At 32.2% G+C, this 20,912-nt stretch overlaps 1 protein-coding gene across 1 annotated transcript in view; it reads right to left on the minus strand.

Annotated features, from left to right (window-relative positions):
- Positions 1-256: 256 nt before the first annotated feature.
- The window catches only part of LOC129912141 (uncharacterized), a 30,423-nt gene continuing 9,767 nt past the window's right edge, over positions 257-20,912 (minus strand). Inside the window, exons 2-3 of the mRNA XM_055990265.1 lie at positions 4,024-4,498; positions 257-3,933 (exon numbers count right to left, since the gene is read on the minus strand). Coding sequence (XP_055846240.1) covers positions 375-3,933; positions 4,024-4,487 — 4,023 coding nt within the window. The 5' untranslated portion in view covers positions 4,488-4,498 and the 3' untranslated portion in view covers positions 257-374. The remainder of the gene's footprint in view (positions 3,934-4,023; positions 4,499-20,912) is intronic.

Raw genomic sequence — 20,912 nt, forward strand, 5'->3', positions numbered from 1 at the left:
TAATATATAAACTCTATTTTATATATTTATATATGTTTTTAGGAACTTTTTTCATTAATCACTAAATTTAAAAAACAAATTTAAAACTAAAATTATAAAATTGTTGCCAGATGCATTTTTTCTCTTTATTAATTTTTTTTTTTTAATTTTTCTATGACTGGTAAATGTTTTTTGTTTTAAGTAATAAATTTCGCACTCAGTCTTTAGGTTTAGTTTCATGTGAAAAAAAATATATATTATGTAAAATGTTGTTTACTTTATTTATTTGAATTTTAAGAAGATTTGTTAAAAAAGAATAAAAAAAACCCATCTGGCAACATTTGTTTATGACATATTTCTACAAATTAAAAAAATTATAGAAAAAATTAAGAAATTTATGCTGGTGTCAAAGTAAATGACACAGTAATTGGACCTGAAATACGTTCCCTAACTGGTAAATATATAAGAGCTGGGACAAACCTGTTGTTATTCGATGATCCATCGTTATTACCCTCTAATGTTGGGTTCTCATGAACATAAAAAGACTGCATCAATTCGTTGCTAGCAACAAAGGTTCCGTTTTGATCCTGAGGAACTGCATAAGCTACCGGTCGGTTAGACTTATTTGCGACTTCTTGCAAAACATTGACATCGAAGTTAAATGATGAAAATGATGATGTTGATGTTGTTGTAATTGTTGATGTTGCTAATGGAGATGATGTTGCGGGCACAGAAGTTGCTAGATTCGTTTTTGGACACGACACTATTGGTGTCGGCACCGCTGATGGTGTATCTCGTTTGGCAGTTTCTTGTGGTGTTTGCGGTACCGGTGTTGAGGCTGGTGTTGTTGTCGGAGTTCCCCCCGAAGACGTTGAAGAGGATGACGAAGATGACGAGGACACAGCAGTTTTTGTAGTTGAATTTGTTGTCTGGTTATTTCCAGCAACATCAGCAGTATTGGTAATCTCTTTGGCTATTGAGACCGCTGTTTCAGATTTGATGGGAGCATCTGGTGGCGATGTGGCTGGCACAGATGGAGCCGATGGTGTTCCACTTAGAATTGAATGTGATCGCTCGTGGATGAATAGGAACGCATAATACGGTGTGGAGAATGAGCAAAGTGAACACTGATATTCTTTGAATCGCGGTGACTGAAGTGGATTTTCTGCACCGAAGATCCCTGGGAAAGGATTCTTCACCAAGAGATTCGAATTGATATTGTTAAGGGGGTTTTGCTGAGGCATGCTGTTTCCATTTGGAATTTTCAAAGTTGGACTCGTTGGTTTACTAAAAGCAGCTCCAAGCTGTAATTCCATTTCACGAAGCTTATCCACTCCAGATGGGCCATGATCGCTCATCAAATGAGCTCGTAGCCATTTTGCACTACGGAATCGCCGACTACAAAGCGGACACACTTCAGTATAGTGGGTAAAGTATCTGGTGTTGAAATCGACTCCTGCTAAATCAGCTGCTTTAGAGTCACCGGGGAAGGAACTGTTGACCATATCGGGGTTATCTTGTGGCATCTCTATGCCATTGCTCTGCCGAGATTGAGGCAGAGGAGAGCCTTCATCGACAATGCCGTGCGTGTTGTGTTTGTGAACTCGCAGAAAGTACTTGCTGCAAAGTTCTTTGTTGCAAATGTTGCAGACAACTCCTCCGATTTGGGCGCCATTTTCAATTTCAATGCCATGCATGCGTTGCATGTGTGTCTTCATGAAATATTTGTTGCAAAGTTCCTTATTGCAGATCTCACAATAGCTGCTGGTTGGTGTGATAGTGTATGGAGCACGAGTTCGATCGATTTGGCCAGCAGCGATCCCAGGTGTTGTTGGGCCACTAGAGCTGGCATTAATCGGTCGCTCAGGAGTGACAAAGCCATCCCGTAGTGGGCTATTGTTGCTAAGACTGCCGGACAAAGGATGAGCCTCAGCGATATGTTGTTTTAATTCAAAAAGATTGGAGAATTCCCTATCACACTGCTTGCAAACTTCACTAGGTGACATTCCCTGCATAGCCGATGGAGATGAAGCGGGAGAAAGCTTAATTCCCATGAAAGGTGGAGGATTGCTTCCATTGTTGTTGTCCATCATGGAGTGTTCTGTGGCTATGTGGGCATGCAAAACGTACTGGTTTTCCATTTCCTTTCCACAGAAATTACAAGGAACTGGACGTTTGCAATTGAGATCGTTCAGTTGCATAATCATCGACTGGAGCTTTTGCAGATTCAGACCTACAGCTTCAGAGTCACTTTGTTGTTGTGGTGTCATTTGGTCGGTTGATGACTCACCAGGTGGCGAGAGGCCATTATCTTTCTCAACTTGACCATTCAATGTTTTATTATCCATATCGAACTTCAACCGTTTGGCCGAGTCCTTTTCCATACCTTCCATGGACGAACGAATCTTTTGTTCCATGAGTTTCTCATTGGCCATCATCAGATTGAGAGGAGTTGTTTGCATGGCAAAGAATGGCCACTGCATTTTGATATCATCTTTGGCATCATCTGGTGGCACAAAGATTCCGTGTCGCTTCCATTTGTGTGTCCTAAGGAAATATTTATTGCAATACTCCTTGCAACATAGATCGCAAAATGCCTCTGGATTTAATACACCTAATCGCTTGAGCTTGTCGAAGGAGAAATTTGATTCTCGGGCTTGTTGCTGTGATGAGGGTGACAGCTTACGTGGCTGTGGGGTGAAGGATACATCTTCTTGTTCAACTTGAAAATCTTCTCTAAAGCCCTCTGGCAAATGGAGATTACCCGATAACGAGGCGGACGCTGAAGTGTCCTTGTTCTCTGGGAGGATGTTATCCTTGTCATTGATGGAATTCCCCTGTGATGGGGTAGTTACTGTTTCGGTATCGTATTTCATTTCTTGGGGACTTGAACTGGCAGTAGAGATGGTTGTGGTGGTGGTGATGTTTGGTGGATTTATGGAAGTGGGTGGTGGAACTTCATGAGTTTTGGTACGATGCCGTTTCATGGCGAAAATATTGGTGAATTTCTTCGAGCAAACATCGCATGGGATCATGGGAGCTGGTGGAGCTATTTGCTGTGGTTGTAGTTGTTGCTGTTGTTGTTGTATCTGTTGCTGTTGTTGCTGTTGCTGCTGTTGTTGTTGTTGTTGCTGTTGGGCAGCTTGAAACTGTGCTGCTTGTTCCATTTGCTGTTGTTGTTGCAACTGAAGGTGAAAAACTTGACTCATGGCTCCCATGGAAGGGGCATTTGTCATTCCCGAATCTGTGGAAGTGCATGTGGGATCGTAAATTCCATGTTTGTTGGCTTTGTGTGTCTTGAGGAAGTACTTATTGCAAAATTCCTTATTGCAAAGATCACAATAAGCCTCGGGATTAAATATTCTCAATGGAGGGCGGGTCAAGCCATCCACAGATGGAAAACCTGAGGGAACTCCTAAAAGTGGAAGCTGTGACAGGTATCCACTGGAGAAAGCAGCAGCTGCTGCTGCCTCTGGAGGAAATGGAAATCCCAAAGCAGGCATTGATGACATCCATTGTTCGGGTTTTTGTGAAGCCCGACTGTCTTGCATGGGCGATGTCATTTCATCTTCATCATTTCTTTCAAGTTTCACTTTCACTGATGAAAGCATGTCAATGGTTTGCTGTTCATCAGACAAATTCCTCCTGCCATCATATTGTTGTTGGCTACCGGGGGCATGTTCTTGCATAATATGAAACCTTAGCCTCAAGTCCGAGTCGAAATTCTCACCACATTCCTTGCAGAATATCTGAGAATAATTTGCCATTGCGTCTGATTCTTGCTGTTGTTGAAGCTGATTTTTCTCTTCCCTTTCGGGACTTTTAGGTTTGCTTGTATTTTCCTGGAAATTCTCCAGTGGTGATATGTTTCTTTGTAACAACTCGAATGGATTCAATTGACCAACGAGTTTGGGAAGAAATATTTTCGTCAATTTATCTTCATAGTCTTCATTTTGTATAATTTCTTCATGGTGATTTATCAATTCTTCTTTGACATTTCCATTATTGTGCTCGTGTTGGGCGCCATCTATCTGCTGTTGTTCAGCATTATCCATATTCTGGTCACCACCTTCTCCAATTTTGGCACTCAAATTTAACGCCGCCAATCGTATGGGTGTCGTTTGTTTTCGTCTCTTCTTTGACTGATCAAATTGTAGGGCATCCAATAATGCTGAACTAGATGATGTGAGTGCTTGTGCCATTAATGCTTGATTATGACCCATTAAAACGTCAGCAATACTTCTCTTATGGTGATGATGTTTTTTACTACTACTACTGTTATTTCCTCCTAATCCTATTCTTTCTGTTGTTTCTCTTCCGCCACCGCCACCTGATGATGCTCTGCGTTCGCCACCATTCGACGATGTTCCTTCACGCGATGTCGAGTGTTTTGAACTGCTATGGTGGGAACTTGTATTACTCAAATGTGATGAATTTGATGCATCACTAAGTGCTGTGTCCTCGCTACTCAAATCGGGTGGTGGGGTTGCATATATTGATGCAGCCATCTTTGTTATTACTGTAAAAAAAAAGAAGAAGACGAAAAAAAACTGATTAGATAAAGTGAATATTAAGTAAGATGGAAATAGGGGTCGATAAATCAATCAAAATTTAATTTTTCATGTTAAAGTGGACACTTTTGATTAAGAATAACACTGAGAGTTTGATTTTTTGATTGATTGTAACTTCTTTACTTGGAGATATCATTTTTTGTAATTTTTATTGTTGGCTGAGCAAATAAAGGGGGAGGGTTTTAATTTTTTTTTTAATTCTTTCTTCTTGGGTTCAGGAAAAGAAACGACGATTGTAAAAACATCATGTCTTAAAAACTTAGGAGTATAAATAAGGAAAGACAAATTTTTAGAGGGTTTTCTATTTTTGAGCAATGATGGACACACATAATTATGGTTTAAGGAACTTGATTTACTTAGAAATCGATCGTCTGGAAATGATGATTGAAAAGCGAGGGATATTTTAAAAGTTCAGGAAAATGCAAGCAAACCTTTCAACGTATTTTCGATTAGGTTATAAATTCAGAGATTCTCGAGCAAAAGATAGAAGACAATAAAAGATTTTAGTAATTTTTTAACTAAGAACAACTGCAGGTAACATACGTACCTCAAAATTCAGATTCACATAAAATTATAAGTTAAGTTTTATAATTTAGTAAACCATATCATAAAATTTTGAATTATTTGGAATCGAAAATTTTGACTAAATAATACAATTATTACTATAGCAAGCTGTTTTTCTCGAGACACAGCGAAAAGTGTTAGGAATTGGATACTTTATTACTGTTTGTTAAAAGAACTTTTTTATTGGTTGACATCTAAATTTTTGGTAAGTTTTACTAAATTTTCTCATTTTGAAGATAAAGTACCTAATATTGGTTTCTATACGGCCTCTAGAAAAAACTGAAATTGTAATTCCCGAGATGGGAGATTATAGTTTACACCAGGCACACACTGGGGCAAAATGCATGAATTCTTGGCAGAAATTAAAAAAAAAATGTGGGGGAATAAAAAAAAAAATTGCTGGACTGTACAGTTAAATATCCAAACTATGCAAACAGATGAAAATTGTGATAATACTGTTTGCAAGTTGACCACGTCAACGTCATTCGTTTGAACTTGTGCATTATGAGAAGTGATTTTATCAACTGCGATTAAATCGAAAAAAACGAACAAGTGTTCAAGTCAAATTTTTAGTGGTGCTTTAATTTTTATATTTTTTTTTTAAATGGATTTAACCCTCACAGGTTTGCTAACGATGTTTATGTAAAATTATAATTCTGTGTGATTTAATACAATTTTGGTGAATTTTTGAAAGTTGAGTGTAGTTTTGGAGAACAAATTATATTTTTCTTTTTTTCCATCTAAAGCTCTATTTATGATCAGATCAAATCATATCTTCGAAATTAGTCTTATTTGATAATATATCATGTGTTATTGTGGATATATCAATAAAAAGCTGCGCATATTTGCGCTTTTTAGAAAGTTTGACTAAAAAAATTATGTTTTTTTTTAAATATCTGTTTCTATGTTTTTTTTTTGTAGGATCAGGTTAAGTGATACTTTTATTACGACACGAAGCGAACATTATTTGAGCATATGCGGCACTCAGGCGATGTCATGGCAACAATTCAATTTTTCAAATTTCAATGAATTCATTAAAAAAAAAAAAATTGCATTAAAACATATAATATTATTATATAAACACTAGATATATGCTTTTTATTCATTTTCCAACAGTTTAATAACATAAAATAATTTCTGCCAAGAATTCATGCATTTTGCCCCTGTGTGAGGTACACTGAGGGAATAAAAATAAATTGAAGTTGAAACGTCGTTTTTTCAAAGATGAACTACTTTGATTTACGTGACTTCAAGATACGAAACCATAAAAAATTAACGTTTTTTCCAGGTTGATTTTAAAATGTTCATCTTCAACGCAAAATCATTGCGAATAATAGTTAAATCAATGTTGTTTCCATTGATTTCACGTTGTTTTATGGTGGCTTTTCACTCAGTGTATGTCAAACACAACTTTTGTTAGAAAAAAGTTTGTAGATTATGTGATTCTCTGCAAAAGCATAAGTAAAATGACGTAAAATAATTGTTTTCGCATATAACTCAAACAGTGAACACTAAAAAAAATTGAATATTTTGTGTCCATTTAAAAATAATTTTTCTTTCGATTTTTTTGCAAAGTGTTTTCAATTCATCAAGTGAATTCTGTGAGGTTGCTTCGAAATGCTTGGAAGTGCTCCGAACTATATACTTTAACTATGGAAAGATTTGAAGTACGTAGCAGCCAGAAGTAGTAAGTAGTCCACGGATCCAATTTTGATAGGTAATAAAATCAAAAGAATAGAGGAAGATTTGAAGAAAGGGATATCTATACACCGTCAACACCTCCAAAAATGCTGATGTTTAAAAGTTGAGTTAATTTGTTTTTTTTTTTTTAATTTGTATTTTGTCAGGCCTATAACTTGAAATTCCATGATTCAAAACTTTATTTTAGGTCTTGCAACCTTTCTACTCGTACTCATTGATTAAGCTTTCATGGCTAGTTATAATTTCAATTTCTTCATATTCCCTGCTTATAGGTAAACATTTCCTTGAAATCTTAAAGTTTTGTTGCTTTTAAGTCTTAATAGGCCAGACTGACGTAATTTTAATGTCTTAAAAAATATTTGCATGTGAATGAAAATATCGCTGGGTTGGTTAATATAAGTCATTTTGATATTAGCCAAAAAGTAAGAAGTATACCTTTAAAAAATTGACTAATATTAAACACCAAATCCAAACGGGTACATTTGTCTTCCACTAGAAAATTATAGTAAACAATGAAAGATTCGTGTTTTATTCAGTAAAATAAATTATCTTTAAGTTGCTTGATAACAAAACAAATTGTAAAAAGCTGAGTTTCAATTTCAAAAAGTCATCGGAATGTTCTTGAATTCCTTGATTTAATATCAATTATTGTTAAGTCAAACATTTATCAATGTATTAAAAATATAACAAAAAATCCTTTTTAATACTTAAAATCGATTTATGTTGAAAATTCTATTTTAAATGTACTAAAATTTTTCCTATAAAAAAAAATAATAGAAATAGAAAAAAGAATGAAATAAATTGAATAGATATTTCACACATATACACAACAGACAATACTCCATATTATTAGTGTGATGCCCCATAGGAAAGGCCAAAAAGCTCTTTCTTCAAAAGGCCACATCACAGTCTTTAATTAAAAACTGACCCTTTTTTTTCTAAACGGACATTGTGCAGAAAGAGAGGTTGTCTCTCTATAATTATCGCCCATAATATCACACCATCACTTGCTGGCTGCCTCCTTATTTTTTTGCCTTCTTCCATCCACATATCCAATTCACACACATTTCTATGAATATTGTGATATAGATATAGGAGAAAAAAATACAAATCTACTCCAAAGTTTTATACATTCAAACATTATATTCTACTATGTAGAATGTATGTATGTTTGGACAAGGCTCTAAGCATCCTTTATTTTATTTTTATATTTTTTCTTTTTTTTTTTTTTTTCTTTCAAATGTAAGGCTTCCTATATTTAAGAAAAGACCACCACTATACCACCCCCGAGTGTAAGAAAAGTTGGAAAATAGAAAACTTTTTACCAATATCCTTCCTCTCGCATAAATATATCTACAAATATACTTTTTTTGCTTCTATAATACAACAACAACATAGGAGAGTCATCCAATTTAATGGGATTCAACCGAGAAAAAAAAAGAAGAAAATCTCTCTTCTTTCTTCTTTTTCCCTTAGAATTTTTCTTATTTTTTTTTTTTTTTTTTCATTTTATTTTCCACATTTGACTGACCGAAAAAAAGGAAGAAAGGAATAAATTCCTTTCGTTTCACTAGAAAATGAAACAAATTCTATGCGATATGTTGGAAACATAAATTAAGTTTCCATATGGAAGATAGTTTTACACTGCCACCCGCCACCACCACCCACCGCATCATACAGACCCGTTGTTGGTTGTGTCCAACAACAACGACGATCTCCTGCTTTGTGGGAATGGAGTTTATATGTGTGGTGTAGTAAGGACCTTGGGCGACCGGCAACAAATGAACCAGGATACTAATAAGGGAAGATGGGTGTTATAGGGTGATGGGTGGTAAACAGGGTGGCACTCTGAATTTCTCTCTATTCCTCTACCAAGGACCTTTAGACCAGGAATGAGAACATAAATTTCCAACACATACATCTAAAAAATTTTATATATCGGCCAGTAGTACGTACTCATGTAAAGTTACTTGTATTTATTTGCCGACAATCTTCGTCCTTGTCGCCGCCGCCGCCGTTCGTTGTCCTTCTATATGAGGTTTCAATTTATTTTTATTATTATTCCCAAGTAGGTACACATATAGCTTCTCGCACTCTTCGCCACTGCCGCACCTACACTTTTTTTCACTTTAAGTGCAAACTGTCATCATACAGTGACTTGACTCATTTGTTTTGATTGCTTTTTGTCAACTTGTAACACCATTTCACACTTTTTATATGACAAAAAATTAAGCTTTGTTACCAAAAAAACTGATTGGAAAAATGAAAAATACTTCGCGAATTCAATTTTAATAATAAATCGATGCGACCCGTTAAAAAATAAACACCTATTGGATGTCCTTTTTGTAAAAAGTGTAAATAAATACTGAAATGAAAAATTCCAACTGCGCAATCAATAGCCCTCCGCTGATTTAAGTCTCCTTTGGCAAATATGAGCGAGGGAACCCTCTAGAGCCGATATTACCAACAACAACAACAAGGAACAAAACAAAATGCAATACAAAAAAAAAAAAGAAAATAATAAAATTTCAAAAAACCGATAAAACACCCCAAAACCTCACAACTGATAAGTTTTTCCTCAAAAAGTGGAAAACTATAACTCCGCCCCTTGCACATTTTTTCCATTCAAAAATTGTAATAATCTCACAAAAAAAATATCACGTTAGGGGTGAGTTTTTCCAGATTTTTTTTTCTATTTTCTTTTTCTATTTTTTTTGAATAAATCGGAACAAAAGTAATTTTATTGATAAAATGAATCAATGTTGAGTGATGTAAATGCATGGACTTTTTTTTTGAAAATTTTTGAATCTTTTGGTCAACTTCAAGTTGATTCGGGGACAAATAATAGATGACGACGACGGACAATTCGACTTTGGACAATTCAAATGGTCTTGTTTCTGACAAATATATAAAACGAAAACCCTCTTGCTGATAGATGAGGGGGCGAATTTATAACAACTATACTAATGCCTTTACCTCTATATCTAAATTGTTGTTATGCCTTTTTGTGATAAGATCTATCCCTCTCTCTTCTATAAACCGATATACATTCATAATATTCCAATACATATAGTCTAGTAGTAGTCTGTCATGGTGTATGATTTGTGAAATGTGCATATGATTAAAAACATTTAGTTTTATACGATTTCGCCCTTATCGGTGTTATCTTTGGTTTTATTGAATTTTTAATAGCACAGAAAACAGTTCAATTGTATACGAGTATGGATGGGGAATATCTGTTATTATCAAAGGGGATGAACAAGCTTTTGAATATATGTTGATAGTTGAATGATAGAAGGGTTAAAACATTTTGAATTATTATTTCACAAAAAACATTCTTTGAAATTTTAATTTTAAAATTTTAAATTTTGTAAATTTTACCGTGTAAATCCCGCAACTTGCGGACATGAGATTTTTTAGAACTTTTGAGGTAAGTTATAGAATGCGAATACGAAGACATTGAGCAAAGAGCAAATGTATAGTAGGTATTAGTATTCATTCCGAGGTTGAATCCTTATGGTCTATCTATCGAGTCGTTAAAAAATTTTGTGTTTGAAAATAAAGTTCGTGTGCCATTTTCTTAGAAATTGTTAATAAGCACCTTAAACTAAAGTTTCAAGAAAATCAATATCCAGAAAATTGATTTAAAAAGATATTCAAAAGTTTTAAATATAAAAAAATGTAACTATTTTTTTTAAATTTGGATTTTGTTTATTGTACATTATGCATATTAAGGCTATTCCACTAAAAATTGTTAAAATCGAACTAGAATCAAAATAAATTGTTTAAAAAAATTTACTATAAAGTCTTACTAGTTTTGTATTGTGACTAGCATTGAACAGGGTATTTGCTCTTTTTATGAAAATGCAAAAATCGAAGAGGCAAAATGAAGAGCAAAATTAAAGATTTGAACATACACACTGTAAGGCAACAAATTGAAAAAGTAAGAGAGAATTTTGACATAAAAAAATTTCGTGATAGCGATAGTTTTTTGAAAAACTGAGTGGGTTTCAAAAAATAAGGAATAAGTCCAAGTTAGAAACAAATTCGTCTTAAACGAAGTTTAAGTAGGGAAAACTATTTCAAAATTAATTGGATATTTTTTAAAACATTAGGTACTGATAATTTTTTTAACAATTTAAAACAAAAACTTATTTTTAGTGCTTAAACAAAAAACTATAATTAGTTCGAAGTTAAACATTTTAAGATATTTAATACCTAATATTAGATATTAATATTCTTAAATATCACGTTTCAAAAGTCTAAAACAAAACGTTTTCGTGGAAAAAAAAAAAACATGTTGTTTGTGTCCTTTTATTATGCAAGGTTTAATTTAAGAATTATTTTCAACATAGAATTATGATTTTTTTTTTTTGAATTCAATTATAATAACAATATACCTATAAACAGGTACCTACAGACGAAATTTGTTGAGATTTTTTTTGTCAATTTTTAATATATAACTCATCTTACTTACTTTCTTTCTTACTTTCTTACTTACTTTCAGATGCAGATAACTTTCAAGCAAAGTCTCGAAAAAAGTTATAATTTAAAGATATGTTCAGAGTGAAAAAAAATGCATTTTTGAAATTTTCCTCCAAATCCATCGAATGAGACATCAAAAGCGAGGTCTTTTTAAGCCCTATTCATTAGTGAAACACAAGAGTTTCTTTTAGGCCTGGTTGCTGAGTTATATTTTACTAGCTGACCCGGCGGACTTCGTTCAGCCATTTCTTGTATTGATTTCTAATTTTCGACTACGTAATTAGTTAATTTTCAAATGAAAAAGGGGATCAAAACTTGAAAAATTCATAAAATGAATTTAAAAATGTTAACTTTTAAACTTTTAGCAAAAATGGCCTATGCAAAATACTTATGCATGCGCATAATTAAAACCTATATTTCCTATAAGTTTGAGATTTTTTGCTGACTTTTAAAAATTCCAAAAAAATAAAAGACTACTCAAAAATGTCCCTAAAAATTAGGTTGTTTTTCAAAAATTTTTATTTCAAAATTCAGGGGCTATGAAAAAAATCCGTTTTAGACCCCTAATTTTTTTTTTAATATCTTTCTCATGGTGTAACTCAAATTTCTGTGCAAAATTTTGCGTACCTCTAATTAGTCTTTTGTCGAAGGGGTATGACTGCAAAAAAAACCTTCACAACTTGGTTTTGAATTTTTTTTGAATTTTTTCAACCTTTTTTAACTATTGAATAAATTTGTCTATCATTTAAAAAAAGTCAACTCTTTACGACTTACCGTTTAGAAAATAGCCTCTTTTTTCAATGTCGTGTTAACCGCAATTCACCCTATAAAATCTTAATTTTTGTTTGCCTTAAACCTTCTCCTTTTATGCCTCTTTGATTTAAAAAAAAATTAAGAAAATAAGTCAGTCGGTGTGGCCGGTTAGCGAACGTGAACAAAACCAAACTTTAATATATATAATAGATTTATATAAACAGGTTTCTTCTATACCAATTTGTGAAAAGTTTATTTTTTTCAAAAACGACTTCCTACGATTTTGATTACAAAATTCAAGTGTTAGTTTTCGAAAAGGTCTATCTTTAAGTAATGTTTGTTTTGTTTAATCGTTTTCAGCGGTAGGTGGTACCTACCTACTTCCCACAAAACAGTTTTTTACATTTTTTATAATTTGTTTCCAAATGACTGACTCACTTTGAACAATTTTTTTGTACGCAAAAGTATTTGCACTTTTCAGTAAACAAATCAAAACTGAAAAAAAAAAATCAAATTGCAAATCTTCTTTGAGCTCAAATTTATTTAAGATTTTCTTTATTTTTCAAAGTATAGGTACCTAACAGGGTGCTCCGCAATAAGTTTAGGAACATTTAAGGGGTCATTCTTGCTTATATTCCCAGCGAAAAATTGCTTTAAAGTAACTCTATCTTCATAATTGATACCATTTAGCGATGATTTAAGAAAACCCCATATTTTGGTTCACCTCAACTAATGTTACTTTCTTTGTTAAAAACACTGGTCTGCAAAATGTATCTTTTTTTTCTCCTTCAAATAATTTTTTTGAAATTATGAAAGATTTGACTATCCTGAATCTAAATCTGGTTTCAGAAAAATTCTAGCACAAACGTACAATTTTTTTTAAAATGATTTTTTAAAAATATGTGTAGAAAAAAACCCTTTTAGATTCGGTTGACCTTGTACAAAAATAAAACAATTATTCATATTAAGCTCAAATTTGGGGGACATATTTCTCATAACGTGATCTTTCATATGACACCAAATTTTATTAAGAAAAGTTTAAACACATTTTATGATATCTATTATATTCGGAAGCAGATATTTTCGGATCAAAATCTCCAAACAAGTTTTGGTTCACAAATACGAGTTCATAATGAACTATTAATGTAAAAAAATTACAAATTAATTTTTTTTCGGATTTTTGAGAAAAAATCAATGTTAACTAAACCCTTTGACTAAAAAATGGGCAGTTTCGAAAAATTCCTCCAAATCCATCGAGTGAGACATCAAAAGAAACGTGTCTTTAAGCTCTATTCATAGCTGATTCTTGGAGGTCTGGTTGCTGAATTATTTGCAATCGAAATAAATATAAGTTATTGACAAAAACAGCAAAAAATATCGAAATCCTGCAGTTTTTAGTAAATCCCACATGAAAAAAAAACACCTTAATTAAGGAAAATGTAAAATATCAACGCTCATTATATTTAAAAAGTCAAATATGTAAAGAAAATCATAATAAAATGCTTTAAACAAAATTTTTACGTGTTTTGTTATTTTATATACTATTTTTCTATTTAGAAAACAAATTTAGTTTTAATTAACTTGAACTTTTAGAACTCATAGTTCCTGCGACGATGCAGTTTTGTTCTTTTTATTTCCTTTTTTAGAAAATCTTTTCCAATTCATAACTATCTTAAAGCAAAATACCTACATACTTTTTCGTCAAGTCCCATTTCGCCTATTACAAGAACATAAGTACCTACTCAGAAAAACAACAAATTGCTTTTTAAAAATATGCAGATTTGTGTAAGATTTGTCGAAATAATAACTTTGGAAGTTACATCGCAATGATTAAAATTACAATAATAAAAGGGGCAAGTTAAAATTTTTGAGGAAATATCTCCACCCGCAGTGCATTAAATGCAAGTGTAAGTGTAAAGTTGGCGTTTGACTTGAAATGTAACTTTATAAATGATTTTTAGAACAACTTAAGAGCATAAGTACCCAACTTTATTAAGATAAATTATCTTCACATAAAACAATTCTAGTTGCAAAGTAAATCTTATTTCTTATACATAAATAAAATATGCAATCTAGAATGTTAAACAAAAAAAAAAATATAAAACGAAAACATAAATAAATCAAATCTTCTCAAAATAATTATATTAATTTATTTCTTGCAAACGCTAGGGAAAAGATAATTTCTAATTCAAACCCACTGCCATTTTCACTAAAAGAAAAATTCGTTAAAATAAACGAAGAAAATAGAAAAAATCCCAAAGACAAAAATAAAATAAAATCAAAAAAAAAAAAAATTGCGATTCTCATTTAATCTTACGTATGCCTATCACACATGGACTTAGCATCCATCACACAAAATCTCATATCCGTTGATGTATACTCTGAATCCGGATCCGGGTTCGAGTTTTGGGATGGTTGGATGGTTGACTGGTACAGTGTATGTAATCAAAAGATAAAACTTTACTTTCACCGTTCTGCCCGGCAATGTCCAACTCACCTCTCCCCTCTGGTCATCTGATTTTCTGTTGTATTAAATTAAGACCAGGAAAGTTATATTTTTTTTCTACGTCAGAATTTTTTTTTTTTCATTGCCTCCTCAAGAGTAAAAAGGATAAATCCGAATATTCTTCCTCGAGGCACCTCTCTGTGATTTTACAACAAAAACCCAAAACATTTGCTATCACCCCAACAAAATCCTCTTCCTCTTTTAACAACAACCAACAAAAAAAAAAATAAAATAAAAACAACACAAAACTTATACATATTCATGTGATTGTGTGTTAGTGTGTGTGTATGAAACTAAGTAATATACACATTTCAAATTCTCATCTTCCTTTTGCGAATGTACAAGAGAAATTCACGAAAAACTACCTTCCCGAGGAAAAGAAAATTCTTTTTCTACACTTTTTCTTTCTTATATTTTTTGACAGCTTTTTCTTTGAATTTCCATCTTCTTTGGCATTAGATTGCTACTACACTATCGTCCGTCGTCGGCCGTTGTTCTCTTTTCTTTCCCACCCCCTCTTGTGGCAACCATAGCACATAGTTTTCATTTTCATCTATTTCATTTCGGTTCAAGGAGTCCAAAAATCAAAAAAACATAATATCGCACACCAAGGGGGAGGCAATAAGTATAAAAAAAAAAATAAAACCAAAAAAAAAAAGAGAATGAGATAGTAGATGTTGCACGAGCGAGAGGAAATGCGTGCAAAACTGAAACTTTTACTTTTCATCCAAAAGTATTTCGCATCCCGAAAACTAATGAGGTCGGGGGTTTTGCATCAACCACACGTTCATATTAAATGACCATTGGCGGAGTTGACTATAAAGTGACGCACTGGGAACTATTAAAACTAGTAATAGGGGCGCTATAAATACTTAGGAATACGAGTAAATTAAGGAAACCCAAGATTTGAAAAAGCTTAATTTGAAAAAAAAAAAAAAAAATACTTTTAAAAGCCCAAATTATTTATCTCAATTTCATAGATAGTTTTTTTGAGGGGTTTTTGTTTATAGGTAGGTATATTTTGGGTACTTTCAGTTTTAAAATTTTGTTTGGCTTTCTAAATTTTTGGGGAGTATTGTGTTTATGATAAGGATTCTTTACTATTCTAAAAAAAAACCTGTACTTTTAAGATAGAAGATTTTCAGTTTTAGGGTTTTTTTTACCTGTATTTAAGGTTTTTCAGATATGTTTTTTACACTTTCAAAATTTTTCGAAGTGTGGATTTTAGTTTAAGGGCTTTGGTGTTTTTTTTTTTTTTTTGAAGATCAGTTTTCCGTAATTTTCGGGTTTTTATTTGGTTTAGTTTCCGGATTTCGGGTTTTAATTTTTTTTTTGGATTTTCGATATTTCTAAATGTTCTGGGTTTTTCAGACAAAAACATAGCTTTTTGCATGTTGGATTTTTCCGAAAAAAATATCTTGATTTTTATTTTTGGGTTATTTTCAATTTTCTGATTTTGGAGTTTTCATAAATCTAATTTTCTCTGTTATAAGTTTTCATATGTTTTTTTACTTGCTCTATAGGGCAAGTATTGGTTTCGTGTAGAAAAAAAAATTGAGGTTTTAATCAAAACCAACAACAACGATGATGGAGTAGATCAAAAAAGTGGTTTTCGTCATGCCGTCCGTCGGTCTGTGCGTGTGTGCGTCTGTGCGTCCATCTGTACATCGAGCTAGGGCCTAAACGGATGGATGGATTTGCTTGAAACTTGGTATAGATGATTTTTGTGTAATTCCCTAGACCCGTTTTTTTTTTTTATTTTTTTAATATCTCCATTTAAACGCATATCTCCCATATAACGTTTTCGAGGTATTTCAAATTTCTCGAAAACGGCTCTAACGATTACGATTAAATTTGGTATACGTAATAGACTTATTGATTCTAACAAAACTGCGTTTTTAGTTTTTCTCAAAAAATGCGGAGAACGGAAATATGGCGTTACCGTTTGTCAAAAATCGACATATTTTTTAAGTTCATATATTTCATCAAAGCATAAGTCAATTTTATTTAAAATTTACAGACATAATTTTGAAGTGTCAAATATAAAAAAAAATTTTAAAAGTTTTTGAAAATTTTTTTTTAATTACCTAAATTTTTTTAACTTGCAATTTTTTTTTTTTTTTTGATTTTTTTTTTCTTGACACTTAACAAAATCTTAAATTTCCAATAGCTATTTTAGATAACGTTACTTTGAACTACAAGAGCAAGTACGTGCGACCCCAGTCGTGCATTTTATTTATGTTTTCAATTTTCCCGAATTAGATTTTAGTTTTCTGATTCTCGGTTTTCGAAATATTTGGTTAACTAGATTTTATGGTCTAAAGAATGGTAATGATTTTTTAGAAATTTTGCTAGGTAAGGGATTTGTAATTTTCATATTTTTTGTAGTTTGAGGTATTTTTTTTTTTTTTTTTTGATTGAGTGTGTTCGGGTTTTTTTGTTTTTTTTTTTTTTGTCTGGATTTTGTTCGGTTTAAGGGAATTTCATTTGATGCTTACAAGATATGTAACTATCATAGAGACTAAGTAAAATAAAAAAAAACAAAAAATAAAAAATTAAACGACATAACCCTAAAAGTGTTGTCATCGCCGAAAAACAGTGAATGCACATTAATTACAACTTTGGTAAAGTAATTTATTCGGTCAAGCCAATAGTTTAGTAGATATGGACTAATTAATGTTTTTCAAAATGGCGGATTACGTCAAGAGGTTGGGGCGTCCCGAAAACTTTCCTTCTTTCAGATTTGTTTGAAAAAAATCAGCCTTCCTATATTCCGTTCCACAAAATGCCTGTTTTTTTACTAATTTTTTTGTACCAAAACTATTTTTCTCTAGAACCAATAGTTTTCGAGAACTAGAGCGATTCGCGTTTTCAAAAATGGCGGATTTCGCCAGGAGGTAGCGTTACGAAAACCAGGACTTAAGCTTTTCTAAGACCCCTCTTTCAGATTTGAAAAATTCAGCCTTTCTGTTTTTCGTTCCACAAAATGCCTTTTTTTACTAACTTTCCTATACTATAGAATACTCAGAATTTTTAGATTTTTGGGATTTCTGGCTTTAGGGTTTCCAAATATTAGTTTTTTTTTTTCGAAGATTTTGAGCGTTTTGCTTCCTGAATTTAAAGTTTCCAGAGTATGATTTTATGAACAGATGACTTGGAATTTGATGTTTGAGAAAAATTTTCAAAATTCCTCTAATTCGCTCCTGAAATTGCCAAAACTAAAATTCCTTAAATCTCCCTTCTCCCACAAACCTGAAGATATCTTGTACACCAACCAACTACCTACCCCCTCACCAATATCATATCACCATCACCACCCACTACCCTAGACACACAATTCTTCGTCTTTTTTTTTTTTTTTGTCCTCGACTACGACGCCGACGTCGGTCGACGGTCGTCTCTTTGCCCAAAATAAGAAAAAAAAAAAAAAAAATTATGCTCGAAAGTATTTTTCACAAAGGAAAGTCGCACAAGGAGCAACACAACACAATACCAAAAAAAAAAAATATAAATAAATGAAAGTCAGTATATCAGGACTTTGCAGAATAATATTGTAACTGGATATGAATAGTATACATGTTCTTGTTCAACTTTCCGGGGAGCATGGAGGTGCTAGGGGGTGGTGTAACATGCACAGGGTTGCTTCAAGATTTCAGTTGTTTTGTGTTGTTGTATATTTCAAACAGATATAAGAAGAGGGGCTGGTTTGGCGTTGAAGAAAAATTCTTAAGTTAAAGGAAAATATTTCTTTATTTATTTTTTTTTTTTTTTTTTTGAGAAAAAAAATCTTCTTAGAAATTTTACTCCCCCCCCACCTTCGAATCTTAAGGTTTTTTTTTTCTGAAACGAATCGTAAATATAAAAGTAATACAAGGTACAGAATATATATTATACATATAGATAGGTATGAGGTATAGAGAGCGGTATTGTACCAGTTGAAGGTGCGTAAGTGTGTGAGTGTTGGATAAAGTTTTTTTTTTTTTTTGGTATTTTATTTATTTGTAGGGGGAGGTATTTTGAAGAAAAAAAGTGCGTATTTTAACGTTGTAAGTAGGTAGGTACACATACAGTGTGGTACGATGCGGAACAGAATTTTAATGAGCATCAAGCTATAGCTTACTTATAATGAGAAGGGTGTTAAATGCAGACAAAGGAATTTTTTTTTGTATTTCCTTAAATATTTCTTAAAAGTTGGATTATTAAAATTCAGAACTCGAAAAAGGTTTAGAGGCAATAAGAAAATATTTAAAGAATTTTTGAAATTAAAAATTTCAAATTCAAATGAGTTTAAGGAATTTTTTAATTCGCTGGTGATTATATACATACCTACCCTTTAAAAGAATTAGATAAGCAAGTTATAAAGGTATTTATTCAAAACGTTTATGGAGCGAACATATTTGAAAGAGAGAAGGGTTTTTTTTAATTTAATCAGAATTTGGAGCGTTACTGATTTAATAATGATGAAATTCTTTTAAATAGGGTTTGGTCTAAAAACAAAAGAATGTGGTTTAGGTTTTTGAAAATGTCTTCATATGCATCGTTCTTAAGAATCCTTTGTGGTTTTGAAAATTCATACATAACTAAGAAATTTATTTATAAATCGGCTGGGTACTCGGTGACTCGGAAGAAGGAATGATAAGGGTGTAAGAGGTACCTACTAAAAATATCTTGGAAACAAAATTTTAAAAACTCTTAAAATCGATGAGCCATAATTTTCAAAATTCGGTTGGAAGTTAAAAAGAATGACAGTCATGCCTGATTCACAATATTTCGAGACGACGAGACGAGAGCGTTGCAAGAGTAAAATTGATATCCAGTTTGCGATGTTTGGCGAAATAATTTCTTTTCTTTTCACAAACATTCTTCTATATCCTGTCAAAAATAAACAATTACCCAAAAAAATCTTCACTACCGAATAGCTTACGATTTAAGTGACCAAGAAAAAATATCGTCTCACACTCGTCTCATCGTCTCGCAACATTGTAAATCAGACATTAAGCTATTTTCCGATATGTTTGAACTGAGTTATCAATTGACGAAAAGGTTCGGATTCAGGATAAAAACCGGTTAGATTTATAGGTTCCATCCCCTTAAGTAAAACCGTTCTAAGAAACAACATAAGCCCTCGTTTGATTGAGCATGAAACAGTTTTTAATGATTTTCGAAAGATTCAAATTGCGTAAGTTATGAGGTAAGTGAGGCATTATGAGAGCAAAAGTCAAGTATTTTTTAATGATGATGTTTTGTAATTTTAATGGGAACCAGGATAGGCTACTAAAAAGAATAACTATTTTTTTAAAAATTCATTTTGTAATCACAACAAAAAAATACATAACCCTGTGTTACAAAATAAAAATCATGTCAATTACTTTGGAAATGACCTAGCAGACGTTGTAGGTATTACTGAGTACATCATATTTCGGCACTTGAATTTTTTCGTAGACCCTCAAAATTTCAAGTATAATAAAAAATATTTTCAAAAAGAACAAGTTTTCCTCTGTTCAGAACTGTAAACAAAATCAGAAATAGACCGAAAAATGGCTGAGTTAAAAATCATTGAAATCTGAAAACATTGAAAAACGGTTTTTTGACGGTTTCAGATTTCAATGATTTTTAACTCAGCCATTTTTCTGATTTTTTTTACAGTTCTGAACAGAGGAAAACTTGTTCTTTTTGAAAATATTTTTTATTATGCTCAATCACCTAATTGAGTGTAGATTTTATGGGCTGAATCAAAAAGTAGAACATTTTTTCACAGTTTTTTAGAATTCGGAGACCGTTTTAAGCTTTTTTTTATAAACAGTTTTATTGTTCTATTTATTCTGAATCAATAAAGCTTTTACTCATTAAAAACAGTAAGAAATTGTGGAAGTTATGGTTTTTTACTCGAGAAACAAATTTCAGTTTATTGCAAAAAACCCCAATTTTCATGATTTTTTTAAATTTCATCAAATTTTGAGGGTGTTTGGGCAAAATTGACTTCAGATTCGGATTCAGCACGTCAAAATACATAAAGATAGATAGGTCCGGCCAAAAGTATTGACATTTTTTTTGTGTTATCATGGGCAAGAAAAATTAACAGTATTTAAAATACATATCTGAGCAACCAAAATCGATATCAAAATTAGTAGTATCGTAGTGATCGTAGTGATTTGAAACAAGATGAAACGAAAACGCGACACGACTTCAACTTGTTATAACTTTTTTGTTTTAATAGATTGATGAATGAAATTTGTACTGTAGATAGGTAATTAAATAAATTATAATTGTACAAAATTTCAATTAATTTCATATTCAAAATTCGGAGATAACGGTAAAAAGATGTTCTTTTCCAACACACGTTATATCTTTTG

The sequence above is a fragment of the Episyrphus balteatus genome, chromosome 2 (assembly GCF_945859705.1).
Source record: "Episyrphus balteatus chromosome 2, idEpiBalt1.1, whole genome shotgun sequence".
Lineage (NCBI taxonomy): Eukaryota > Metazoa > Arthropoda > Insecta > Diptera > Syrphidae > Episyrphus > Episyrphus balteatus.